Genomic DNA, 22037 nt, shown 5'->3' with positions numbered 1-22037 from the left:
TCCCTCTCTTGTATATCTCGTAAGGTCCAAGAAGACCCGGCAGTAGGCACGAAATAAACAACCAGCAAACCATATAGGCTATACTCCATGGCAAATTTAAACTGGACAAGAAATGTTGTGTGTCTTTCCGGAAAATGACATTTTAATATCTTGAGATGTGAGGATCAAATGTTTCCTCATGGTAGTGAAACGTTCTGTCATTTCGTAACCCAGCTATTTCGCAGGATAACGTGAACTCGAGCTTAGTACATGTCATAGAGATATCATTTTTGTCACACCCTAACAAGCTAGGCATGTAGTATATTTTTCCGTCAGTGATTCCATCTCTGAGGCTTTTCTTTATTTCCGCCCCTCTAAAATCTCGTTTAACTCTAATCCCTGGTGCCTTGATCATGATTATACTTTTCCTTTAGATGGACGCAAATCAGCGACTTCACGTATTTGAATATATCCTGGTGCTATATTGTAAAGTAATTCAAGTTATCGAGAAGCTAGTGTTTTCACTCGAATGAATGAATTAGTTAAAGTGAGGGCGGAATAGGATGCTAAACCAATGGTTTCCGAAAGGACTCTGGATCACACCTAACTCTGGCCGAGCCAGAAATATTATTTTTGGTGTTTCCATGTCTGAAACCGTCTGAGGTGCTTCCTATTAAGAGAAGTCTTTATAACAGTTATGTCACTACTGTGAAGCAAAGTAAGTAATCACTAAATGACTGAAATGTATCTTCAAGATAAACTTTTGAAGTTTAAGTCATTAATAAGTCCGAGGTAATATTTATAAAATTTCAACAATATTTACACCTTTTACTTGACTATACTTAGTTTTTGTTTTATAATCGAACGAAACTAACCGATGAACGTCGTCCCGCCATTTAAAGTCGGAACACTCATTTGAATAACAAATAATTTTCAAAAATTAATATTCATATCTATGCTCGGTCCTGCACGTGAACAAAGCTGACGAACTATAAGAAATTTCAGCGTCTTTTACAGTTTCTATGTAGTCAAGAAACACTTTATTTTGACCAAATTACCTTAGGATATTGTCAGTTCTGTCAGGGTCGGTGTGTCGTTTCGTCTGTTGAATCCAATGGAGACGGACGCCGAGGATTGTTCAAGTTTGATGTCGACCATTTTGTCGATACTTTTCTTCAGGTAAATAACCTAAGTTTTGATGTATTTTATATAGAAATACAATGTTCGTATTTTTCGTTGTTGCCCTTGTAAAATTTATTTAAGAGTTTTATGTAAGAAGGGAGAGCAAGATACACGTAGCTTGGAATAAGACAAATCCTCAATAGCAGCCGCCATGTTCTTCTTGAACAGCGTGACTGATTTGCATTTCTCAAGCCGTTTGTCATTTTTTTTGTGAATATTTAATTATCTTAGCGCAACGCGGCAAAAATAGATCAGGTGACTAATTATTTAAAAACCCAGAAGTTCGTTACGCAACTCACATTTCAAAAGTGTCACCACAGATCGCAATTCGAAGCTTACTAGCCGCATATGGAACACAAATTGTAAGTATAATATTTTTCCCGTCGCTTCAACCGAAATCGACATGTGTAATAACCTTCTTTGTCATATTAATTTAATTTTTCAGTTGACTATATATTATTACAGTGCAAATAAATTCCATGTACGGTCAGTCAGTTAGTGGTGAAATCTTCAACGTAAAGTAGCCCTTCAATCACAGGAGCGAATCAGTGACTTTCAGGGCAACTTGGGAAACTTGTACTTTGATGTTCGAGTACTCATCACTGATTTCCTTATTTCTCTTTTGATTTCTGTGCTTAATTTTGATAATGCGCATAGCCATATATGTCTATAGTGTTTCAAAATTAAAAAACTGGTTTTAATCGCAGTTTTTATTTCCCCCTACCCCTCCCCCCCCAAAAAAGAAAACCGACATGGGAATGGAGGGTAATCGTCCAAAAGTTTAAAGTAAAATAGGAGATTACAATCTCTTCATTAGGATACTTTTTCTAAATATTAGAATATTAGATCCAATCCTTGATGAAGAAACTGCCGATGGCAGTACTTCTTGTTCTATTTATTGTAAGAGAAACCAAATTTCTCTTTTAATCTCTCATCAGGACAGCGTCAAGCATACGATAACAGAAATTTGGGTGTCAAATTAAAATTGCAAGGGAACAAAGAGGAAAGAAACAACATCTAATAAGGTTGGTTATTTAGTTCTATAATAACTCAACTCATCTCAACTTGTAAATCTGGTCAATGATGCAAACTAACCAAAGTTAAAAATTAATCAAATCTATCTTTTCTCCAATCTCTGATCTCTTCGATCTCCGCCAGATAGAGGTGCATGGCTTGCAGGGGTTTATAGCACTGTTACTCTGGTTAACTATTATTTCTGCTCTGTATTTTAATTTGTTAGTAGTACAACACAAGTTTTAAAGAAAGACCTTTTTATTATTGATAGTGCTTTGATTATCCTTCTGTGCTACCAATTGCCATAGCATACGTATGCCCTTGTAATTTTACAGTTGAGAGCCAGTAGCCTAAGTTATCTGGTTGATCCCTCTTTTTATCGTGGAATAGTTACAAACTAATTAATGTAAAATGTTTTTCTGTCTGTCTGTCATGAAGAACTTTAATTGAACTTGTCACTTTAACCTGAAATGGTACTTGAAGCAGGGGCGTAGCCAGTTTCAAGCTCCTTAGGCCTAGGCCAACAACTTTTTTTCGCCCGCTTAACTTTTATCACATGATTCGTTCAAATTATGAATAACTCGAACTTTTTTAGGGTACAGGCCTAAAAACAGTCGGAGAGCTGACAACGCCCCTGCCTATAGGAACATTGATGGTTATCAATAAACAATAAACACGAGTAACTTGTCGAGAGAAAGAGAAATATGCATGAAGTGACATTGTCTTCCTCTATTTTCTCGTATAAGATAGCATCAAGCACAAGGTGAAAGAGGTTGGAGAACAAGAAGTGAAAAGGAAGGAGGAACAAATAATATTATCTGATAAGGTTGGTTTTTTAGATTTGTAACAAGAATAACTCCTCTAATTTTATGAATTAAATACATAATTGGGTTTAAATTAAAAGAATTTCATATCAAATATAAATAAGGTTTTTTTTTTTCATTCGTGATCTCTTCCATCTTGGAGTGGTTCACAGCTATCAACTGAGTTTAAAAGTTATACGTGAAATTTTGTTTGAAATTTTGACGTCGAGAAAAGCAAAGAAGTTTCGGAAATTTCCCGGGTATATTTCAGAGCCGGGTGAAAGGAACTGACGGCGGTTATAAAGTGAGTGAGCTCCTCTTTGGTAGATGAGGTAGCGCTGAGGTAGCGCTGATGCAGTCGTCAATGTAGCGACCGTATAGAGTTAACTTAAGAAAGACTGCTAGTATAAGACATATTCAGTTTTCTCGCTGTCTGATTTCTTGGATCTGTCTCTGATTAAGGTGGCTTTCGGTTGTATACAGCACTTCTCGATTGATAAATGTACCAAGCTTATGATTTCTGACATATTAAGGTTCCGATTTTTTTCTGCATTAAGTGTGTTGCAAAGACTTGATCCCTTGAAAAAAATGATATTATTTCGGACACTGGACTGTCTTTATGCGCTGATCGGGTGTTTGACTTTGTACAAGAAATGGGAGACTTAAAGCTGGCCCTTTCAGAGATCAGTGTCACCCAAACAATCTCTTCCTTAGTCTTGATCTGTGATGTAAAGACTTGGTCCCCAAAAAAGAAGGTAAAACTGTTTCGGAAACTGGACTGTCTTTATGCGCTGATCGGGTGTTTGACTTTGTACAAGAGATGGGAGACTTGAAGCTTGCCCTTTAAGGGGTTGCTGTCACCCAAACAATCTCTTCCTTAGTCTTGATCTGTGATGCAAAGACTTGGTCCCCAAAAAAGAAGGTAAAACCATTTCGGACACTGGACTGTCTTTATGCGCTGATCGGGTGTTTGACTTTGTATAAGAGATGGGAGACACGAAGCTGGCCCTTTAAGGGGTTGGTGTCACCCAAACAATCTCTTCCTTAGTCTTGATCTGTGATGCAAAGACTTGGTCCCCAAAAAAGAAGGTAAAACTGTTTCGGACACTGGACTGTCTTTATGCGCTGATCAGGTGCTTGACTTTGTATAAGAGACGGGAGACTTGAAGCTGGCCCTTTAAGGGGTTGCTGTCACCCAAATAATCTCTTCCTTAGTCTTGATCTGTGATGCAAAGACTTGGTCCCTAAAAAAGAAGGTTAAACTTTTTCGGACACTAGACTGTCTTTATGCGCTGATCGGGTGTTTGACTTTGTACCGGAGCCGGGTGATTTAGGGTTGACCCACTAAGCTGGAATCGGTATCGCTCAAAAAATCTAAGAAAAGATACTTAAGAGATAAATCATTTCCGATATTATTTCTTGCATTAAAACTTGAAAATAAAAAGAAGGAAAAAAATTTAGATGATTTTTGTATTTTTTTATTTGACACAGAAATCAAGGAAGAGTGGGAAATTTAATATATATTTACATCTTGGACTTCATTAGATTGTGTCGCCTCCATGAGGTGTCCAAGGCAAGTGGTTTGTTATCATTAAGAAGCTGCACGTTATCAAGTAAGGCAGAAGCACATAACATAGAAGCATCATTTTAAGTATGTAAAGTCGCAGAGCTGGGCTTCTTACAGACCGGGTTCAATTAGATCAATTAGAATTTATCTTCTAGTTAGGGTGGAATGTAAAAAAAATTGCATTTTCTTAAAAGTGCTGTGCTTGCGTTGCGAGTTAAGTTTACGGCTCACGCGTAGCTCTTCAACAAAAGCTCACAATAGATGCGTCAATCCGCAACTGGCATACAGCAGAGCAAAACACCTTACCTACAGCCGACTAATGAAATTCAAAATGTTAGAGAAATGGGCATGCACAAAATATTTCGCCATAACGGAAGATAACTTGAGGTCACTTTCTTAGAAGAATGTAGGCTGATTTTACCCACCTGGCTAACAGAAGAGTTAAAGCTCAGAATAAAGAGAAAGAGAGAGAGAAAAAAGAAAAATGAACCATCGACGCAAAATAATACAGCCCTTACCAATGAACATGATTACAATATGAGAATTGTTATTCAAACACAAATCTAATTAATACGAGATGTGAAAAAGACTTTTGTCAGATAAATGAAAGAGTTTTTCTTAGGAAAAAAGAAACCTTGCAGCACAATTAATAGACTGCAACCTTGTATGAACATTTGCTGCAAGGATTCATTTTAGCGGAATTGACTCATCGTTTACAATATAAATACACTTACTTACCGAGTTCGAGTTCAGTACCTTAGGTTAAGAACCTATTGTTTTACCCGTTCAGATTTATTTCCCGCGCGCCATAAATCCCAACAGAAAAAAGAGGTCCCCTAGCTTAGAGACGTACTGAGAAAACGTGATTGGTAGGATATTTTGTACATCTCTTGGTTCAATTAGAGGGGGACATTGACCTATCATAGCGCACATATTAACCAAGAGATATGATAAGCTTTTTTACTGTACTTCTTATCTCTCAACGATGATTTGACTGTGAGTGGCAATCCTCTATTAAAAAATAGTTAGAGGGCAAAGTATCACTTACAAATCCGCGCCAGAAAACTTATCGGAAGCTTAAACTGCAGGTTCTCTTAGCACGTTTGACCTTCTAACTGTCTTCAAGGTATTCTACATAGGATCGAAATTTCTTCTAAAACTCAAAAATTAATTTTTAAAGCAGTGACGTTTTCTTGAAAGATCCTTTCTTTTTAAATCTACAAAGGAGTCCAGTTGATTTACTGCGACAGGTCGGGGAAAGTTCACGGAAAAAGAAATTTCAAGTTAGGGAAAAGTCAGGGAATTTCAAGTTTGCTTGTAGGGAAGATAAAGGTCGTTTAAAGAAGTTAAGGAGTGAAATCTACTTATTATGATCTCATTCCTCTTGTCTTGGCCCTTTCAAAATGGAAAATGTGTTGTGATGTTTTTTGTGTAATTTGTTCGATACATTTGGTAGAACAAGTCAGGCATCGTGTATTAGCGGCACAAAATGGCATTTGATTCGTACGAAACTACAGAATTTAAATGAAAAAACCGAGATAGAAGCCAAACATGCTGATTTGAAGAGCCACAAACTAATTAGGACAACAATACCCAAGGAGAGTTTCGTTCAGTATTGTTTTACTATAAAGTTACCCGTAATTTTCGTCTTTCAGGTACCGGGAAGGTAACAAGCTTAATAGAAGTTTTTCAAGTAATAGAAAGAATGTAACGAGAGGCGAGTGGTAAGTGAAATTACAGTTCAAACATAACTTGTTTAAAGAATCCTTCATGAGAAGGTTTTTCGAAGTCTTTTGATTGAATCATTACATCGCTTCATTCACTTCTTCCTCCTGCACATTTTCTCCCAGACATGTACGTGAGGCTAAAATATTTTGTTCTGTTTTGTTGCTGAGATAAAGATAAATGAGTGTTTAATTTCTAGCGGTGGTCCTGCAATCAGCTTCTTTTGTGTCGTTCAGGCGTAAAAAAATAATCAACTAGAACTAGAGGTCTTAAATTGCCATCATTTGGTGTTTTTTGTCTGTTAGATGCTGTTAGATGCCGGAAAGATAACTTTAAGAAATTCAGTCACCACGCTGTGCGCTTTCTTTTCCTCAGTTACAGGTACCGTGAAGGTTACAAGTTTAGAGAGGTCATGGGAGACGCTTTTTAAGCTTAATTACAGTTAAACGGAAACTTGTTATTGAGGTGAGTTTACTTTATTGTTCATTGCAAACACATTCATTGTTCTTTTTTTTGTTGTTGTGCAGTGTGGCACAGTTGAACGAGACGAATGTCCAATACCACAAAATTGTTTCTGTACATAATAAGAACATATTGTGCTACATATTGTTACATTGTGACTCAGTCATTGTTCTTCCTTCTTCCTTTCAGAGATTTCATGAAGAATAACCCTCTCAAGAAGCCAGACAAAGTTTGTAAATCTCAGAAAGAACGCAGACATCGATAGTTGATTCACCTCCATGATACCCAAAAATCATAGGCATTTTTTCGATTTAAAAAGCTGTCCCCTGGCTACCTTGTGGTAATAACCTCGTGTAATACGCATATGTATTAAGATAGAAATTTGGTTGTACAAAACGCATGCGTTTGAAAATAAATCTTACTACCACAAGGTAGACTACTTTAAAAAAGGCTTAGGAAAATTGTACGCGGGAGGTGGGTGCGGCGGGGGAGGTTGGATGGAGAAAAACAACTATAAAATTATTGTAATATTACTATATTATAACATTGTAAGATAAGGATTGTAATATGTATTAAAAGATTGTATTGTAATACTGTACTGTAATATTAATTAACTGTATTAAAAGATGTTTGAATTACAAGGCAAGTGACTCTTATCACGAGTAAAAAAAATTGTCTACAAGCGGCGGGTGTGGTGGTAGATGGTGGACAGGAAACCAAAGGTTGATAACTTTTAAGTATTGCCTAATGGAGGCGGGTGTGGTGAGGGATGGCGGATGGATCAAACCCCAATTTTTCACTTTATTCTCTGAATTGGGGTCGATCCAATTTTGCCTTCGTTCCAAGATTGATATTTGTCTCTGGTCTTATATTTAAGGTGATCGTGTTCCTTGGTATCCAGTTTTGGGTGGTCGAACAAACCTGCAAAACAGGGAAATGAAATTAAGACCAAGAATTTGAGCCATAAAAACGTTGACCCCAAATTTTTTGCCTTCCTTCCTTTCAATGGTCTTCTTGTATTGAAAGTAAACTGAAGAACGTTAATAACGTCGAAGCTATCAGAGATAAAGATCAAGTTTTCCAAGAGAGATTGAAAATACTTTTTCCAGTCTTTTTTTTCTTCTCTGGCAATCTGAAGTAAACTGCATAACAAATATATTTAATCACCTGAGGAACACGAGACGCCAGTCTTCAAAATGCCTTTTCATCAAGCAAACTTTACTCCATAGTGTAGGATGAGCTTTTTCTTGGTGTAATTACAGTAGTAGCTTTCCTTCCCCTGACGAACAGCAAATTTCTCCTGCCTTTCCTAATTGATGCTCTCTTAGGCCCAATCTTTATTACTTGCTTCCTCCAGTAATCTGCAGAAAGATTAATGTTACATATGTAAATTGTACTTTTATGTGAATGGGCAGAAAATAAACATAATATTTTTAAATACGTCACCAGGTTCAGTGTACTGTTTACGTCTTTCAGTTTGAAAAATCACAAAGTACAAAATCTATCGGAATGAAGAACGCGTCTTTTTTCTGAATAAAGTAAACAGCGATCAAAGAAAACAGAGCAGGGCGAAACTGTACGCGAAGAGTTGTCAAATCCCTCGGGTAGCGTGAATTCTGTTTTTAAGATGGAATTTGCATATTAAAACTTGCGTTTTCGTGACTTTCTGAAATATGCTCCGCGATTCCAAATGCTGTAAAGCAAATTTTTCAGTAATTATTGATAACACGAAAAACAATTTTAGCGAATGTTCGGCCGTGGTGAACCACCTGCAGAGTTGTATGTGTGTACGTGTATGATTGATTCGATTTCATTTCATTCCTTTTTTAACGCTAAAAGAGACAGTGGTTGACTTTGTAATTGCTTGAATTACATGTTGAGGAAATAACAACAATAGCAGAAAATAGCATGTGCTCTATAATTTTGGTTTGATAGAAGCGAAAACCGCGAATGCTAAGATTTCAAGAAGTTCACTAAAGCCAAACCTTGCAATTATTTTGGATTTTTATGCAGTTCAATTTTAGTTTGTCCTTAACGATAGGATCAACTTTCTGTCCTAATGCGATTTTCTTATTGCAGAGATCTGACCGAAAGACTGCTTATACAAGTAGTTTCCAGAAGTGAGAATGATGAACGATCAAAATTAAGGGGATAGCATCTCATTGTCAAGCTCAACGTCTACATTGGTTTCTGTAAAATATAACCATGGACCCATGAGATGTAGAGATTTCTAACCTGTAATCAGTATATCAACATATCATCTTGTAATATCGTCAATCCTGGTCGACATCATGAACTATTCTTCAAGTAAACCATTGTCTACACTAAACAACCTATTTGCGGTTGTAAACGTCTGCCAGATTGCTGCATTTAATTGCTGTATGTAAATTACTAAGTACTTCACATCTAAAGAGAAAAACTTAAACGAGAGGATAAAAGTAGAGGCAAAGTAAACTCCATTTCACCGCAAAAGTAACCTCCATGTCACTACCCTGTCCAATTTCTCCAACATTCCTCTAAAGAAGAGAGAATTCGATTCCAACCGAAAATTCTAGCTGATTATTCTGGTCCAAAAAAGAGTAATAATATAACACGAACACTACAAACTTATCTAGGCATTGTGTCACCAAGTCGAAATAAAATTTTCAAATAGCCAAGCAAGTAAAGGAAAGCCTTAAATGTTATTAGTTGCTACACTTCTACAGGCCTTTAAAACACGTTCTACTCTAAAGAGCGAATAGGAACACAAAACTGCTCAACTGTACGATTCGTATGGTAAAAATTCAAGTATACGAAATCTATGCGTCAAGATGGCAAACGATTGTCTTCAAAAGACTTAATTTCCCCGTAAGGCAGCTTACTTGCCTTCTATCTCGGTGCCTCGCTTAATTATCCAATCCTATCAATAATCCAGCTATTCAAATCCCAGCCCCACCTTAAAAGTTGTAACCCAATGTACACACAAATTTATTTCGTGATACCGAAAGTTTTTAAATTAATGTCGCTTACTACGAACACACTGTTGTATGCTGTAATTGAAATATTCCGTGCAATTAAAATACTCCGTGCAAATAACTCTATTGATGACATAACGCGAACTTGAAATCCGCATAATTTACCCGTAGTTTAAATAGTATCGTGTCTTTTGCGTTTATTCGTTTCTATTGCTTATTTATTTATTTTTCATATCACTCTCGTAATTGTCGTAAATTGAGGAATTACAAAAATAAATTTTCAGATAAAAGATTGCGCTAAATTCAAGGTTTTACGGTTAAGTCGCCCGTCAAGATAGTTTAAAACGCGGTTTTGTTAAAGAACGGCTAAACGTTGATTAAATAACCTGCTGTAAGTCTTCAATGGTAAAGCGTTGTCTCAAATGTATAACATAAAATTCTCTTTTTTTTTCAGTCAGTCAGGCAGACACACAAGTTGTAAGTCAGTCAATTAGGCTGTCAGCCAGCCAGCAGTCAATCAGCCAGCCAGTCTGTCAGCCAGTCAGTCAGTCAGGTGATCAGTCAGGTGATCAGTCAGTCAGTCAGTCAGTCAGTCAGTCAGCCAGCCAGTCAGTCAGCCAGTCAATCACTCAGTCAGTCAGATAGACAATTTGTAACTCAGTCAGTCAGCAAGTCATTCAGTCAATCAGTATGATCAGCTAGCTAGCCACTCAGCCAGTTAGTCAGTCACTTATCAGTTGGTCAGTCAAACAGTCAGTCAAACAGTCAGTCAGCCAGCAAATCAACATTAGTAATGGTATTCAAAACTTTTTAACACACATCTACCACTCTCATTCCTATAATACTATCCTCTCAGCAATAAAAATCCTCTGCACCAAATGATTGTATGGAATGCAAAGCCACTACAGCTAAGACAACTCACAAAAAAATGGGTTTAACAGAAAATCAGCCAATCATAATCATAATAATTTAACATATGACTAATTAATCATATAATTAATCACCAATCATGTAATCAATTTCATGTACTTGTATCTGTATCCCTTTTTATAAAATAACTGATAATGTAACACTTTCCACACATAAATGTGGTGCTAAAACAAGAGATGAGTATTTCCACACACAACACTGTAAAAATTATTTGAATGCACTGACTGATGGACTATTGAAAATATCTTAAGGTAAATTATTCCATAGTCTAGTTGCAGCAACTGAGAAAGCCCTGTTACCCTTGATTTTCAAGTTTGTCTTCTGAAATTTTAGAAGATACTTCTAGAAGGCATGGGAGGGACCAATAGATGACTAATATGAGCAAGTGCAAGATAATTCAATCCCTTGTGGGTAAGAAAGAAATTTTGATAATTAAATTTGCTGCTCTACAGGGAGCCAGTGCTTAAGTGCTTAAAAATTCGACTAGTGTGCAGAGCCTTAAACTATTTAGTAGCAAGGCACACAGTGCAGTTTTTTTCTAATGCACTGAAGCAAAGCAATGAGTAGCAAGTAAAAATTGTTTAAATGACAAGTAAGTCTTTGAACAAAACCAGAGTAAGACCAAATTTAAGGCGAATCAGTGGATAAGATGTCCATACTATTACAGCTAAAATTACAGCTAAGGATTAAAAGTATCCATTTTCAGTTTTAGTGAGGTTATGTGGGTGTAATTTTGATAAAGCAACCAATATACAGCAAATTTATCAAGACTGCACTTGTAATTTCTTTTGATTTCTTTCAAAAGCTTCTTTTCCTAAATTTGAATTGCCCAAACTTTGGGTGCCCTCATCTTTGAGTGCCCTCATCTTTGAGTGCAGCTTGTCTGCCAGCGTTTACAATAACTGTCTTATACCTATCAATATCTAAAATTGCATAATTATATTCCTGATGGAAAATCTCACCAAAACAAGTTATTATATTTATGTTCAATCAATTGTAAAGCTACCACTCTTTCAGTAAGTTAAGACAGAAGTGTGAAGTTGGATGTAAACCAATATTTTACTTGTTTGTAAGATGTGCTGATTTGATCTTGTACCAGGACATTATAAGGTATAAAAATTGAAGAGATAAAAGGGATTACCAAGGGAGGAGACATTGCGCGACAAAAACCTGAAGGATCCACTGAAAGATCTACCGAATGAGTTTCTGCCCCATGCAAAAAAATACTACACTAACTTTTACGCCTGAAAGAGCTCCTATAATAACAACAACACCACGTGTCCAAAGGTATCCAGATTTAAATATTCAAATTTGCAGCAATACTTATTCACAAAATATCAGAATTATTCACCCATTTTATGCCTACTAAGCCAATGATATTTAAATGTAACACAGATATCATAAATTTCAAAAAATTGTTGTTCGTTTAAGATTTCTTTACCTACCGCTTTCTACTAAGTTGACATCTGGCATGCACTAGAGAAATCTCTCTGTTTTACGAATTGTCTTCCTTCCATCCTATATCTTAATATCACTAAGCAAAGGAAATTTGCTGAGAAGCCGAGGGGCTCTTTAGTTCCGTGCCTTGTGCCAAAGCAAGCTGTCATTTCCTTGCAGTTCTCACAAAATCTACCGCCATGTTCCGCCATGTTGGAGTGAAGCAGTCTTTGTCCCAGCTCTCCTCCCTGGCGAAGGAACGCGCACGTTTAGCGAACAACAAAACGCGAAAATGCGGGAATACTGCGCGGAAACACGTAAGGTTTTTCGGACCTTCGAGGAAGGGGCTCCTGTTATGGAGCGAAGAATTTCCATTATTTTTCTTACATCTTCTAATACATGAAGACTTACTCAGGATATAATTGCCCAATTATTTCTCAGAAAATTGCAATATTTTTCTTTCAGTTAAGGTCACCATAGAAACCCTGACTTCGGCCTCTTTGACGATTCCTTTCTTGATTGCTTTTTTATGTCTGTAACTCAAAAACAAAGTCGATGACCTCCATATTTACCAATAAACTGCAATTGGCAGATCTGCCAGATTTAGAAAAATTTTCATAAACAGTTCAGAGCTATCTAATCTTTCTGGTCACTTAAAGTGGCTCTGAACCATATCTACAGATTTTTACAACCATTATGAGCTATCTTAAACGGGTCCGTCAGGTTTATTGGGAAGTAAAAAAATCCAACAATGCTCAAGAAAATTATCTTTAATAAAAATTTACTACACGGGTCTGACCAACGTGATCTTCTTTCGCCGAGTGGCAGGTTTTGGAGTAATTTTGTCACGTTCAATTTCTCCCACTGAGTTGCGCATCAGTTCAACTTGTCATAGAGCATTCCTTCCTTTCGCTACGCACGCGTAAAGAACAAACTATGGAACAGAAAACGGAATGTTCGAACTTAAAAATGCATCTACAAGCGCGCATTGTCAAGGTGATGGGCGATAACGTCACGGGGTACTTTCAAAATTACTTTCCTAGAGCTATCTGAAGTACTTCTGAAAAACTTCGCTCTTAATTTCATGTACGCTATGAGCCTTATTCCAAATTTACTTCCTGTAATCGGAAATTTTTAATAATACTAGTTAAATGCCAAAATTACACATGCTGTGCAGGCTGCCAATCACCTCTTCTTTTATATCTATGTCAGAAGGGAAAATTGTTCCATAAAGAATGCTCCATTTAATTAGAGCTAAACATTTAACACAAGTGCGCAAAATCTTTTATTATTATTATTATTATTATTATTATTATTATTATTATCTGTAGCCCATTTGCGAGAGCTTCCGCACAAATAAAGCTCTACGTTAAATTACAAACATAGACGATTTCTTGTACGACACCAGAAATTCCAGCAAACAATCCACACTACTTTCTAAAAGCCATTTTTTAATACCTAACTTTTATCTTCTACCACTTTTGATCATTCTAAGTAATAATAAAAAAGAAGACTTTTAAACTTTTGCTGACGCTTTATTCTCTTGCGGGGGAACACAATAGAGGTAAATCATCAAAAATAAAGGGGAATAACAAGATGAAGTGTCCACACAATAAGTCGAATTGGAACACGTGCTAGTATGTCAATTTATGGAGCATTAAAGTTTAACATAATGGTTATGTTTTGCGTGACAGCATCATGACATCATGACGCGGGATGGCAACAGCAGCGCACAGGCATCCTCATCACTTTCATAGGTAGAAGTAACAATATCCTTTCTTTGAAACGAAGTCTCCCGGACTGGTGGAGTGTTTTGCTGAGTTTAGCTGGCAGTTATGACCCTGTTTAGTATCCACATCCTTTAGCTGGTCAGAATACTTTTCCGAGCACTTAAAATTGAATGATTGACAGTTCTGATGTCTCATGCACACCATGGCGCACGAGATCTCGCTTGACGTCCACAGTCTCTTAATCTGATGATTGAGTAAGATCCAGTCTTTCCTTACAGTTTTGAAGTAGGCGTGAAGACTAGATGGAGGTTCCATTGGGCCTTGGTTAATCTTGTTTGGAGACTTACGGTCTGCAGTCTTTGATACAGGACTTGACGTTATTACTAATGCAGGTGATTCAAGTATGGTTGAGGATGACACCAATAACGGTGACGTCATACTATATGACGATAACATCACAGCCATTGATGTAGAAATTTCAGGCGAATGCAATGAGGAGGTTGGTGAGGGTTCGGTTTTACTTAGAACTTCATTCCCGGGAGTAGTTTCTGGTAATAAGAAATTGAAATGCATATGTGAACGATAAACAATTTGAGTTTATCCTTTCATTGTTTTGTTTTTAATGTAATCAAAACAATAACAAAATTCTCGAACGTGATTGTGTATCACCGGCCAGATTTGAGAACTAATTGGACATTGTATGCGCCATGCTTGTAATTGGACAGTGTAATAGGACAGTTAAAGAGACAATTAACACGTCATGCCTGTGCAAGTGGACAGAACGCGTCATATGCGCGCACTGTTGTCTCGCATTTCGCCGAGTTAACAGTTGTTTTTTTAATGAAAACGTAGAACCGATGTCTAGTTTCTTTCTCAAATTTTGTCATAGTTTTGATTAATTGGTAACAGGACTTCGTGTCCAATTCTGTCTGTAATCATACTCGTGATTAACAAATCGGACTCCCGCTTCCCGGTCGTCCAATTTTGTCAATCACTCGTATGATTACAGACAGAGTTGGACTCCACTCGGTCCTATTACCATTATTAATAACATTAGATCCCAGCATTCCAGTCTCCCCGTTTTGACTTCTTAGTCGGTAAGAAGAATGCATCATATTGTAATCAAATAATAACAATAGAAATATTTCTTAATAAAAATATCAATAACAATAATAATGATGATGATAAAACTTTACTCGCTCATGTATTTTACAACGCAGAAATGGTTTCGACGAAACCTTTTAAGTTCAATTAAGGCATCTACAAAAATCATTCTAAAAGTCTGAAATTTACTTGTAACACTGGTTCTTGGAAGCATCAGAAAAGGGGAAGATGTCCACAAAACCTTATTAATTTGGGTTGACAACATGGTAACTCCAGGCACAGAGGCTGACGTCATCATAAGTACTGAGGACGTGATAGCAAGATGTCTGGAGGTCATTGCTCTATCTGGCGTCATCAAATCATAGCGTGACGTCATAACAACTTTCGATGAAGTTGTTCCAAGGGAAAGTGGTCTCTTATTCTCGCGTGAAGACCACACTAAAACATAAAAGATTAACTGACATGTTAAAAATAAACTTAAAGTTGAAGCAATCACTGAAAAACAATTCCTTAAGAAATGTTTTTCGACGCATTACAAGGCAGATCCACCTTAGTTTAACAGTTAAGTAAAATGCACTAGGAAAAGCTTTTTAAAAGAGTGAAAATTTGTCCGGAGACGAGATTAACACTACTGATGAAGATTATGAAGTGGTTGTTTACAATGTTATAACAGTAGACGTCTTTTACACGGCGACGAAATAAATCTTAATCTTAAATCATACTTAAAAGTGACTGAACAGTATTACTACCTTATACATAATTCATTTGATTTTACGCTATTTTAAATATCGACTGATTAATTACCTTGTACACTGACAGAGGTCAAGGCACACGAAACTGAGCCGCATTGTTTAGTCTGTGTTGTCTTTTTATGCGGTGGACATTTTTTTGTCGTTTTCTTTTGACACCTTTCACGTGATCTCTGACCAATTCCGCACGTGGGTGAACAAGTTCCCCACTCTCCCCACTCTCCTGAAAATAATTCAGCTTAAACTCATTTCAAACCAACTACAACTTCCGACTAAAAATGTTAGTCAGCATGGTAACCGAATTTTCTGGCGAGCGAAGTTGTAAGCAGGTTAAGTAAGATTGAGTCTATATGCCTCCATATTGGATTGGCAACATAAGTGAAATCTGAAGCGAAGAAAACAATGAGAGGGAGAAGGTTGGGAAGAAATATTACCTAGTCATGATTTCTGCTCGACCACTCTCACCTCACTGGTTTGAAATTCTCACTACTACCTACTTGGTACACTTTTTTCACTCGCTCCAGGCTTTTCTCGATCTGAACAATTTCAATATGGCGGCTACAAACTCATCTCGGAGTATAGTGCACTCGAACGCCAAAAAATACGCTTCTATGCATGCTAATGAAATATTTAGAGAGTCAACGCTTACTCGACAAGTTGTAACGTAGAAAAGGAAAATAATTTGTTTCAATGGACAATTTGTCTTTGTTGCTCTTGTTCATCACTAGTGGAAACCGACGGCAAGAGTAATCAGTGTTTGAATACGTATCTCTGAGAGCCATGATAAGATTAAGCTCATGATATCATCGATTCACTCTTGCAAATAGTCCTTAAACACAAAACAATAAATATGAAATGAATATCCTGGAAATTCTTAAAAAATCAAGGCTAAAACTTAGGTTGAAAAAATAAACAAAATAAGTGATTGTAATATCCATTAATGTTATATCACAAAGTTAGTATACAATTTCCCGATCAAACCCTACCAAAATCAATCTAATTGAAAAATCAGTAGTACCATTAAGCTTTCACTCAAAGAGATAATTCTAAAGCGTTTTTTTATAGTGGATGCAACATGAATAAAATGCACACATTGATTCTGACAACATATTTCCTCTACCTCTGACGGGAATCAATATACAAAATTCGGTTCTACAACTGATATATTAAAGAACCTGATCTCAAAGATATCCTATACAATAGTTTCACGTTTTGTGTACATGAAAGTGGTGAGAGAGAGTCATCTAAATCATAAAACTGTCAGAAAAGGACAATACAGTTATTTTCTCTACCTTCAACTTGCATAATGTGTCCTAAAAATTTGATGAATCTTTCATTATTCACTTTGTTTGAAGCAATAAAATCATCCTCAGAACCTTTTTTTTTCAGAATTTCCCTTTTTCACGCAGCCAATATAATTCTACACTTTGAAAAGAGGTAGATCAAAGACCAACGCAATCTTTCCCATTATTTGAAGCATTCAACAAACATTCAATTCTATACTTACTAATTTTTACATGAAAATGAGAGAAAAGGCTCGCAATTTAAAAGAAACCATTCATAAAACTAAATACTTTTTTAAACGTTCTGTCTAAGTGGCTTTATTCCGCTAAAATCAAAGAAAAATAAATTTTTAATCATCCCCTTCTCTAATAGAGACATGGTTCCGGAAACCAAAGATTCGTTTAAATAAAGCTTCATATAGCTGCAAGCAAGAAACTAAAATTGATGGGAATTTAGGTTGGAAGAGTGAAAACAAATGGTAAAGATGAAAACAGTACCAGTGCTAACCTACATGGCCATGAACTATATTGTTTTTCCAAACCAGCCATTACCCATACACAAGCAGCTATCAAAAATACGAATCAGCTAAACAAACGCGTACACAGAGCCTTCCTTACAAGCATGAATTTTCTTTTTTATCTCTTTCCTTTCCACAAAAACTGATGAAACATTTCAAATCCAAAACCGGTTCCACACAGGATCGTAAATGTCTGTAACAACAAATTTTTATAACCAAAATAAAGAAAAGAAAAGTTTGAAGATCTTAAAGATTTCGGTAGTACTGGAGGTGGTATAACCTCAAGGGTCGCGCCAGTACGTAACATTAGGCACCCTAAGTTGTTTTTCCTGTTTTCAGCTTCATGAGCGGCTTAAAGTAATGAAGAAATAGAGACCTTGAAATAATTTGTTTCCTGGACGTAAAATGAGCGAATTCGCCTCAAATAACAAAAGAAATTCCTGACGGAAAGATCCTCACAAGCAAAACGCCCTGTACTGGCTTGGGTTTAGTGTATACACATTAGGATTAAATGACTACGAAACAGACTCTTGGCTCTTACTTTTTGTCCTTGCAGGCGCTGAGACAAAAACGCACCACAACCAAAGTGCGAGAAATACTGGTATTAAGCGATAAATCTGTGAAATACGAACAGAACCTGCCATAGAAACCCAGTTACCACATTCGAAATTTGAAAATAACTATGGGCAATCTCCAATCGCTTTTCCTTCTCTTGCATCGAGAACTCACCGCTAAACTGTCATACAAATAAGTTTGCCAACAGTGCTTTGACATTTATATGCACCGCTATTGGTCAACAGCTCCACTGTCACGAGCGGTGTGATCGAATTGACGGTTGAATGAACTGTAATTAACGAAATGTCCTCAGATGTATACCTGGTTACGATGAATGTGATCAGAAGGTGATTAAAAAAAAATAATAACAAAGCCAAAATTCCCGGCACGGGCACGATCTAAATGGACTAAATGCATAGCAGTCAACCACTTTAATACAATGTTCCCTTAGAGGTTCTTTCACACTTCTTAAGATCATTAGATGTATGTTTAGGAATGTTGAGCGATGCCGAAAATTACGAATTTTAAGAGCTTGTCAATGTGTACCGTAAGAATCGCTAGCTTTCGACACTTCGATATCATATCTGACCTTACTGTTTTATGGTAGGCACAAGTTCGATAAGTTCATTCGCTAAAAGATCATCGTAATTTAGGAATCGCTTGACTTTTGTAAACAAAAATCAGGTTCACCTGAGGTATTCTGTGAAAATTCAGTTCATATTTCTGACTGACGGGCATGGTCTCAAATAGACTAAATATACCCGGCCATCAGAAATATTCACCGAATTACCCCAGAATACCTCATACAAACCTCTCAATAATGTTTGATGCTTGCTAAGATATGTGAAGCACTTCTAAAAACTATTTCGGGTTGTAAGTGAACTAATTTTCCAGGCTTGCGGATACCAAAAAATCGCTAGATCAGATATGTGTACAACTGGCGGCTGTGTGCACAAGCTCTGAAAATTCGTCCATTAAGAAAACCAAAATAATTTTTGTAGAATCGTTTGGCATTTCTAAACAAATACCTGTTTGAAAGAGCCTTTCAATGCCTATTGCGTGGAGATTTCTGACTGCCGGGCATTTGGTCCATTTAAGACCGTGCTCGGCTGCCCTGCGGGCATTTGGACACCGCTAGAAAAGACTGCGAAAAAGGAAATAATTCCTTGCGATACCAATTAGAAGCGAAGCAATAAAAGGCTTAAAAAGCATTGGCTAAAGAAAACAGGTATGAACTACGTCCGGAAAACGATTAAAAAGTCTCTCTTTGAAAAATTATCTTTACAATTACATGCCTGAGGGGCTCAGAGTACATTGTACACCAAGCCAAACTATATAGGTGCATACCCCGCCTTGAATGTACTAAAATAGCTTCTACATGGTTCTTTTCAATCTTAAAAAAGTTCTCTTTGATCAAATTCTGATAATGCATAAGAAGGCCAATGTTAAAAAAAGTCCCACATGTACGAAATATCATTTCGCAAAGCGCGATCTTGGTGAAACGATTTGAGGAAAAATTAGGACCGTGTGTGTGTGCGTGGGTGGGTGTGTGCGCGCTGGGGCGAGACTATTCTTTCTTCATTTTCGTTTAGGGGGGACTATAGGTCCCCCTGTGCTCCTTCCCCTCAACCTTTGTTTGCCTTTTACATCTAATTTCACAATATTCAGAAGACAGTTTAAGGCTTACGCGGTAGAGAGCTGTTCTCGTTACTGAGTTAACCTCTGAATGGACTCTTTTCCATAAACTCCTCCAATCAAAAAACTTGTCAAGGAGAGAAAACCCTTTAGCAAGAGAGAGAGAGAGAGCGGTCCAAATAGTAACCATTGAGAATTCTATGTCAGTTTAGCACACACCTCAAGAGAAGTGATGGTCTGAAATTGTTTACAATTACAGATGTTTTGTGTGATTCGGGCGATAGCATATAATCTTGGTCGAACACATGCTTTTCAATTTCTCAAGGTTAAAATTACAATTTCTCGCCTGAAACGGTACCTGGCTAGATGAAACGTTGATGGAATAACAAATAAAAGATGCAGCGCATTGCGACAGAGTGTAACATCTGCTCACTGACTGCAGCTTAGCAATTCAAAATAATTTTACAAACTAAAAGCAAAATGAAACCTTAACCCGAAAACCACTCTCAACCAAACCTTGCCATTTTCCTTTGAAAGATATATGGCTAGAGCTGTAGAAAAAAAAAGTTCCCTGGCCTAGAATTTTTTAAAGGTAAAGCAATTATTCAATGTCTTGTTCTTCAATGAATTCAGTACTCGAACCTTGGCAACCGAGGTAAATACAGACTCAATTCGATTCGATGAACATCGAGCTGCAATCTACGTATGGGAATAAAATCTGTTTCCCATGAGGAAAAAGTCAAACTTCCGAGGAACACTTTGAGTTTCTAAAGAAAAAAAAGGGCTCTCTTTCGCCTTGAACAAACACATGTGCACAAGGTTTAAATTAAATGAAGATGTTGTGAAGTGAAATAAAACGTGAAGATATATAGATACAAGAATGAGGCAAAAACTTCGGTAGCGCAAACACTTACTTAGTCAGGTGTTGGAGTAAGGAGAATTGTAAAGATCTATTCTTTATTGCAGTAAAAAAAATTGATGTTTCATCAAAAAGATAATTGCATGATATACCCATGTCACTAATAATTATATGTCCTAAAGGTAGGCGGGAAATATTGGACTTATCTGCAGGAAATATAACCACTTCATTTCTTACCTAAAATTTCATACGTTTAGTGTATGTTTTAAATACCGCAACTCTTCCGGCTTCCAAGAACAATTGGTATACTTTACAATCAAATATCACAAATGTAAATGGAAAAGATATAAAAGCCGAATAAATACTGAAATCTCACCCTTCTTATATTTCTCCTGCTTGGCTTCAAGACCTAGAACGAAGAAAAAAAAGTATATCGAGACTATGCACACGAATTTCATCGAAAAACTCCCTTCAGCTCATTTTCTTTTACCAGAGAAAAAAATCATTTCAAAATCTCGATCTGACTTTTGGTTTTATCATATCTACCCACTGGGAACGATTTATCACCTATTGCCTAAACAAACGATAGGGATCCATTTATTTTTCAGCTAGATAATTAAAATTAGATGACTCAGGGCAATCAATATCCAGCGGTACAAATCACACAGCGCTGGCCATCTGCCAAATGTATATCAAGTTGGCTGAAGTATCACTAAGCTACTTAAGCGTCAGAAGTTTTCTGAATTCTCTCGATGAGGTGATTAAAAATAATTTGCCTTTTCTGCCAGCCATAACTTAGGTTTCGACTGATTTGGCCGACCTCCGTCTGGAGTGTGGCAAGTATTGGTCCATCACTGACTCTTTTAGATATTTATTTTTGTTTATGAAAAAAAGTCTTTCCTCTCGATCGATCCATGACGCACATCGGGTTTTGGTAAGAACAAAATAACTTCTCATAGCCTTTGCTTTAATTAAAGGAAGTCAAGACTAGTATTTTCGAGCAAACCGATTATCTTGAAGCATTAAAATCTAATTTTTCAGAATCTATCTTAATGAAACTTCAAACAATAAATGTATTCCATAGGTACATATGTATTTTCCGCTTTCCTAGGGTCAGCTTTCAGAAGCGCTAATTTAAAAAAATCATCAATTCAGTCAATTAGTTCATTCCATATTGCCAAACCTATCACCAAGTGTCTTTCCCCATTTTCATTTTTGGGAATTACCTCAAGGTAAAATATTAATGGTATCATATATAAAACTGGTCTCAGCAAAAGAGTAAGCACATTTACTTTCACCGCTGAATAAAGACACCGGCATATAGAGTCTGACAATGGTTGTTGCAATTGCCTTTACTAAGCTCTGACAGAACCTTTAAGAGAAGATATACTTATCCTGAAGAGAAGCTATTAAATTTTGATGCACTGAGCATAAGGAGTAGCAGTTCAACTTTATCAATCGTAAAGCGAATCCGTCTTCTTCAAAGCATTTGAAATGATAACTCTCCCATTTGCTCATGTAATACAACAGAAGTCACAATAGTAAACCAAG

The 22037-nt window shown here is 36.7% G+C and overlaps 1 protein-coding gene and 2 long non-coding RNA genes across 4 annotated transcripts; 1 reads left to right on the top strand and 2 right to left on the bottom strand.

Moving 5' to 3' along the window:
* The first annotated feature begins 1017 nt into the window (after positions 1-1017).
* On the top strand, positions 1018-7373 carry LOC149050174 (uncharacterized). The gene is made up of 7 exons (XR_016183584.1): positions 1018-1158; positions 2100-2186; positions 2922-3001; positions 4470-4551; positions 6201-6269; positions 6646-6735; positions 6922-7373. It is a non-coding gene; the product is annotated as an uncharacterized LOC149050174 (long non-coding RNA).
* Positions 6728-12298, bottom strand: LOC113682872 (uncharacterized). Its single transcript, XR_003447339.2, has 3 exons — positions 12062-12298; positions 7900-8093; positions 6728-7653 (listed from the first exon to the last, which is right to left on the bottom strand). It is a non-coding gene; the product is annotated as an uncharacterized LOC113682872 (long non-coding RNA).
* A 1189-nt stretch (positions 12299-13487) lies between these two features.
* Positions 13488-21051, bottom strand: LOC113682840 (uncharacterized). Of its 2 annotated transcripts, none has more exons than XM_027200018.2 (4): positions 20863-21051; positions 15692-15859; positions 15077-15325; positions 13488-14331 (listed from the first exon to the last, which is right to left on the bottom strand). In XM_027200018.2, the coding sequence occupies exons 1-4, from the start codon at positions 20942-20944 to the stop codon at positions 13805-13807; spliced, it is 1026 nt and encodes a 341-aa protein (XP_027055819.2). In that variant the 5' UTR covers positions 20945-21051; the 3' UTR covers positions 13488-13804. The 2 variants fall into 2 exon arrangements, with proteins under 2 accessions (XP_027055819.2, XP_089047423.1); XM_089191297.1 differs by lacking the exon at positions 20863-21051 and adding an exon at positions 17979-18278.
* Positions 21052-22037: the final 986 nt, after the last annotated feature.

The sequence above is a fragment of the Pocillopora damicornis genome, chromosome 2 (assembly GCF_964200805.1).
Source record: "Pocillopora damicornis chromosome 2, jaPocDami1.2, whole genome shotgun sequence".
NCBI classification, from domain to species: Eukaryota; Metazoa; Cnidaria; class Anthozoa; order Scleractinia; family Pocilloporidae; genus Pocillopora; species Pocillopora damicornis.
Note: the sequence above shows the minus strand (reverse complement) of the source record. Positions and strands in the feature narration are given on the sequence as shown.

Excerpts from the sequence above, each read along its gene's own strand:
- LOC113682840 (XM_089191297.1), bottom strand. The coding sequence starts at position 18,081 with ATGGCAGGTTCTGTTCGTATTTCACAGATTTATCGCTTAATACCAGTA. Across the intron at positions 15,860-17,978 it reads AGCGCCTGCAAGGACAAAAA|GAGAGTGGGGAGAGTGGGGA; the intron begins GTAAGAGCCAAG and ends AATTATTTTCAG. Across the intron at positions 14,332-15,076 it reads TCCAAGAACCAGTGTTACAA|AAACTACTCCCGGGAATGAA; the intron begins GTAAATTTCAGA and ends TCTTATTACCAG.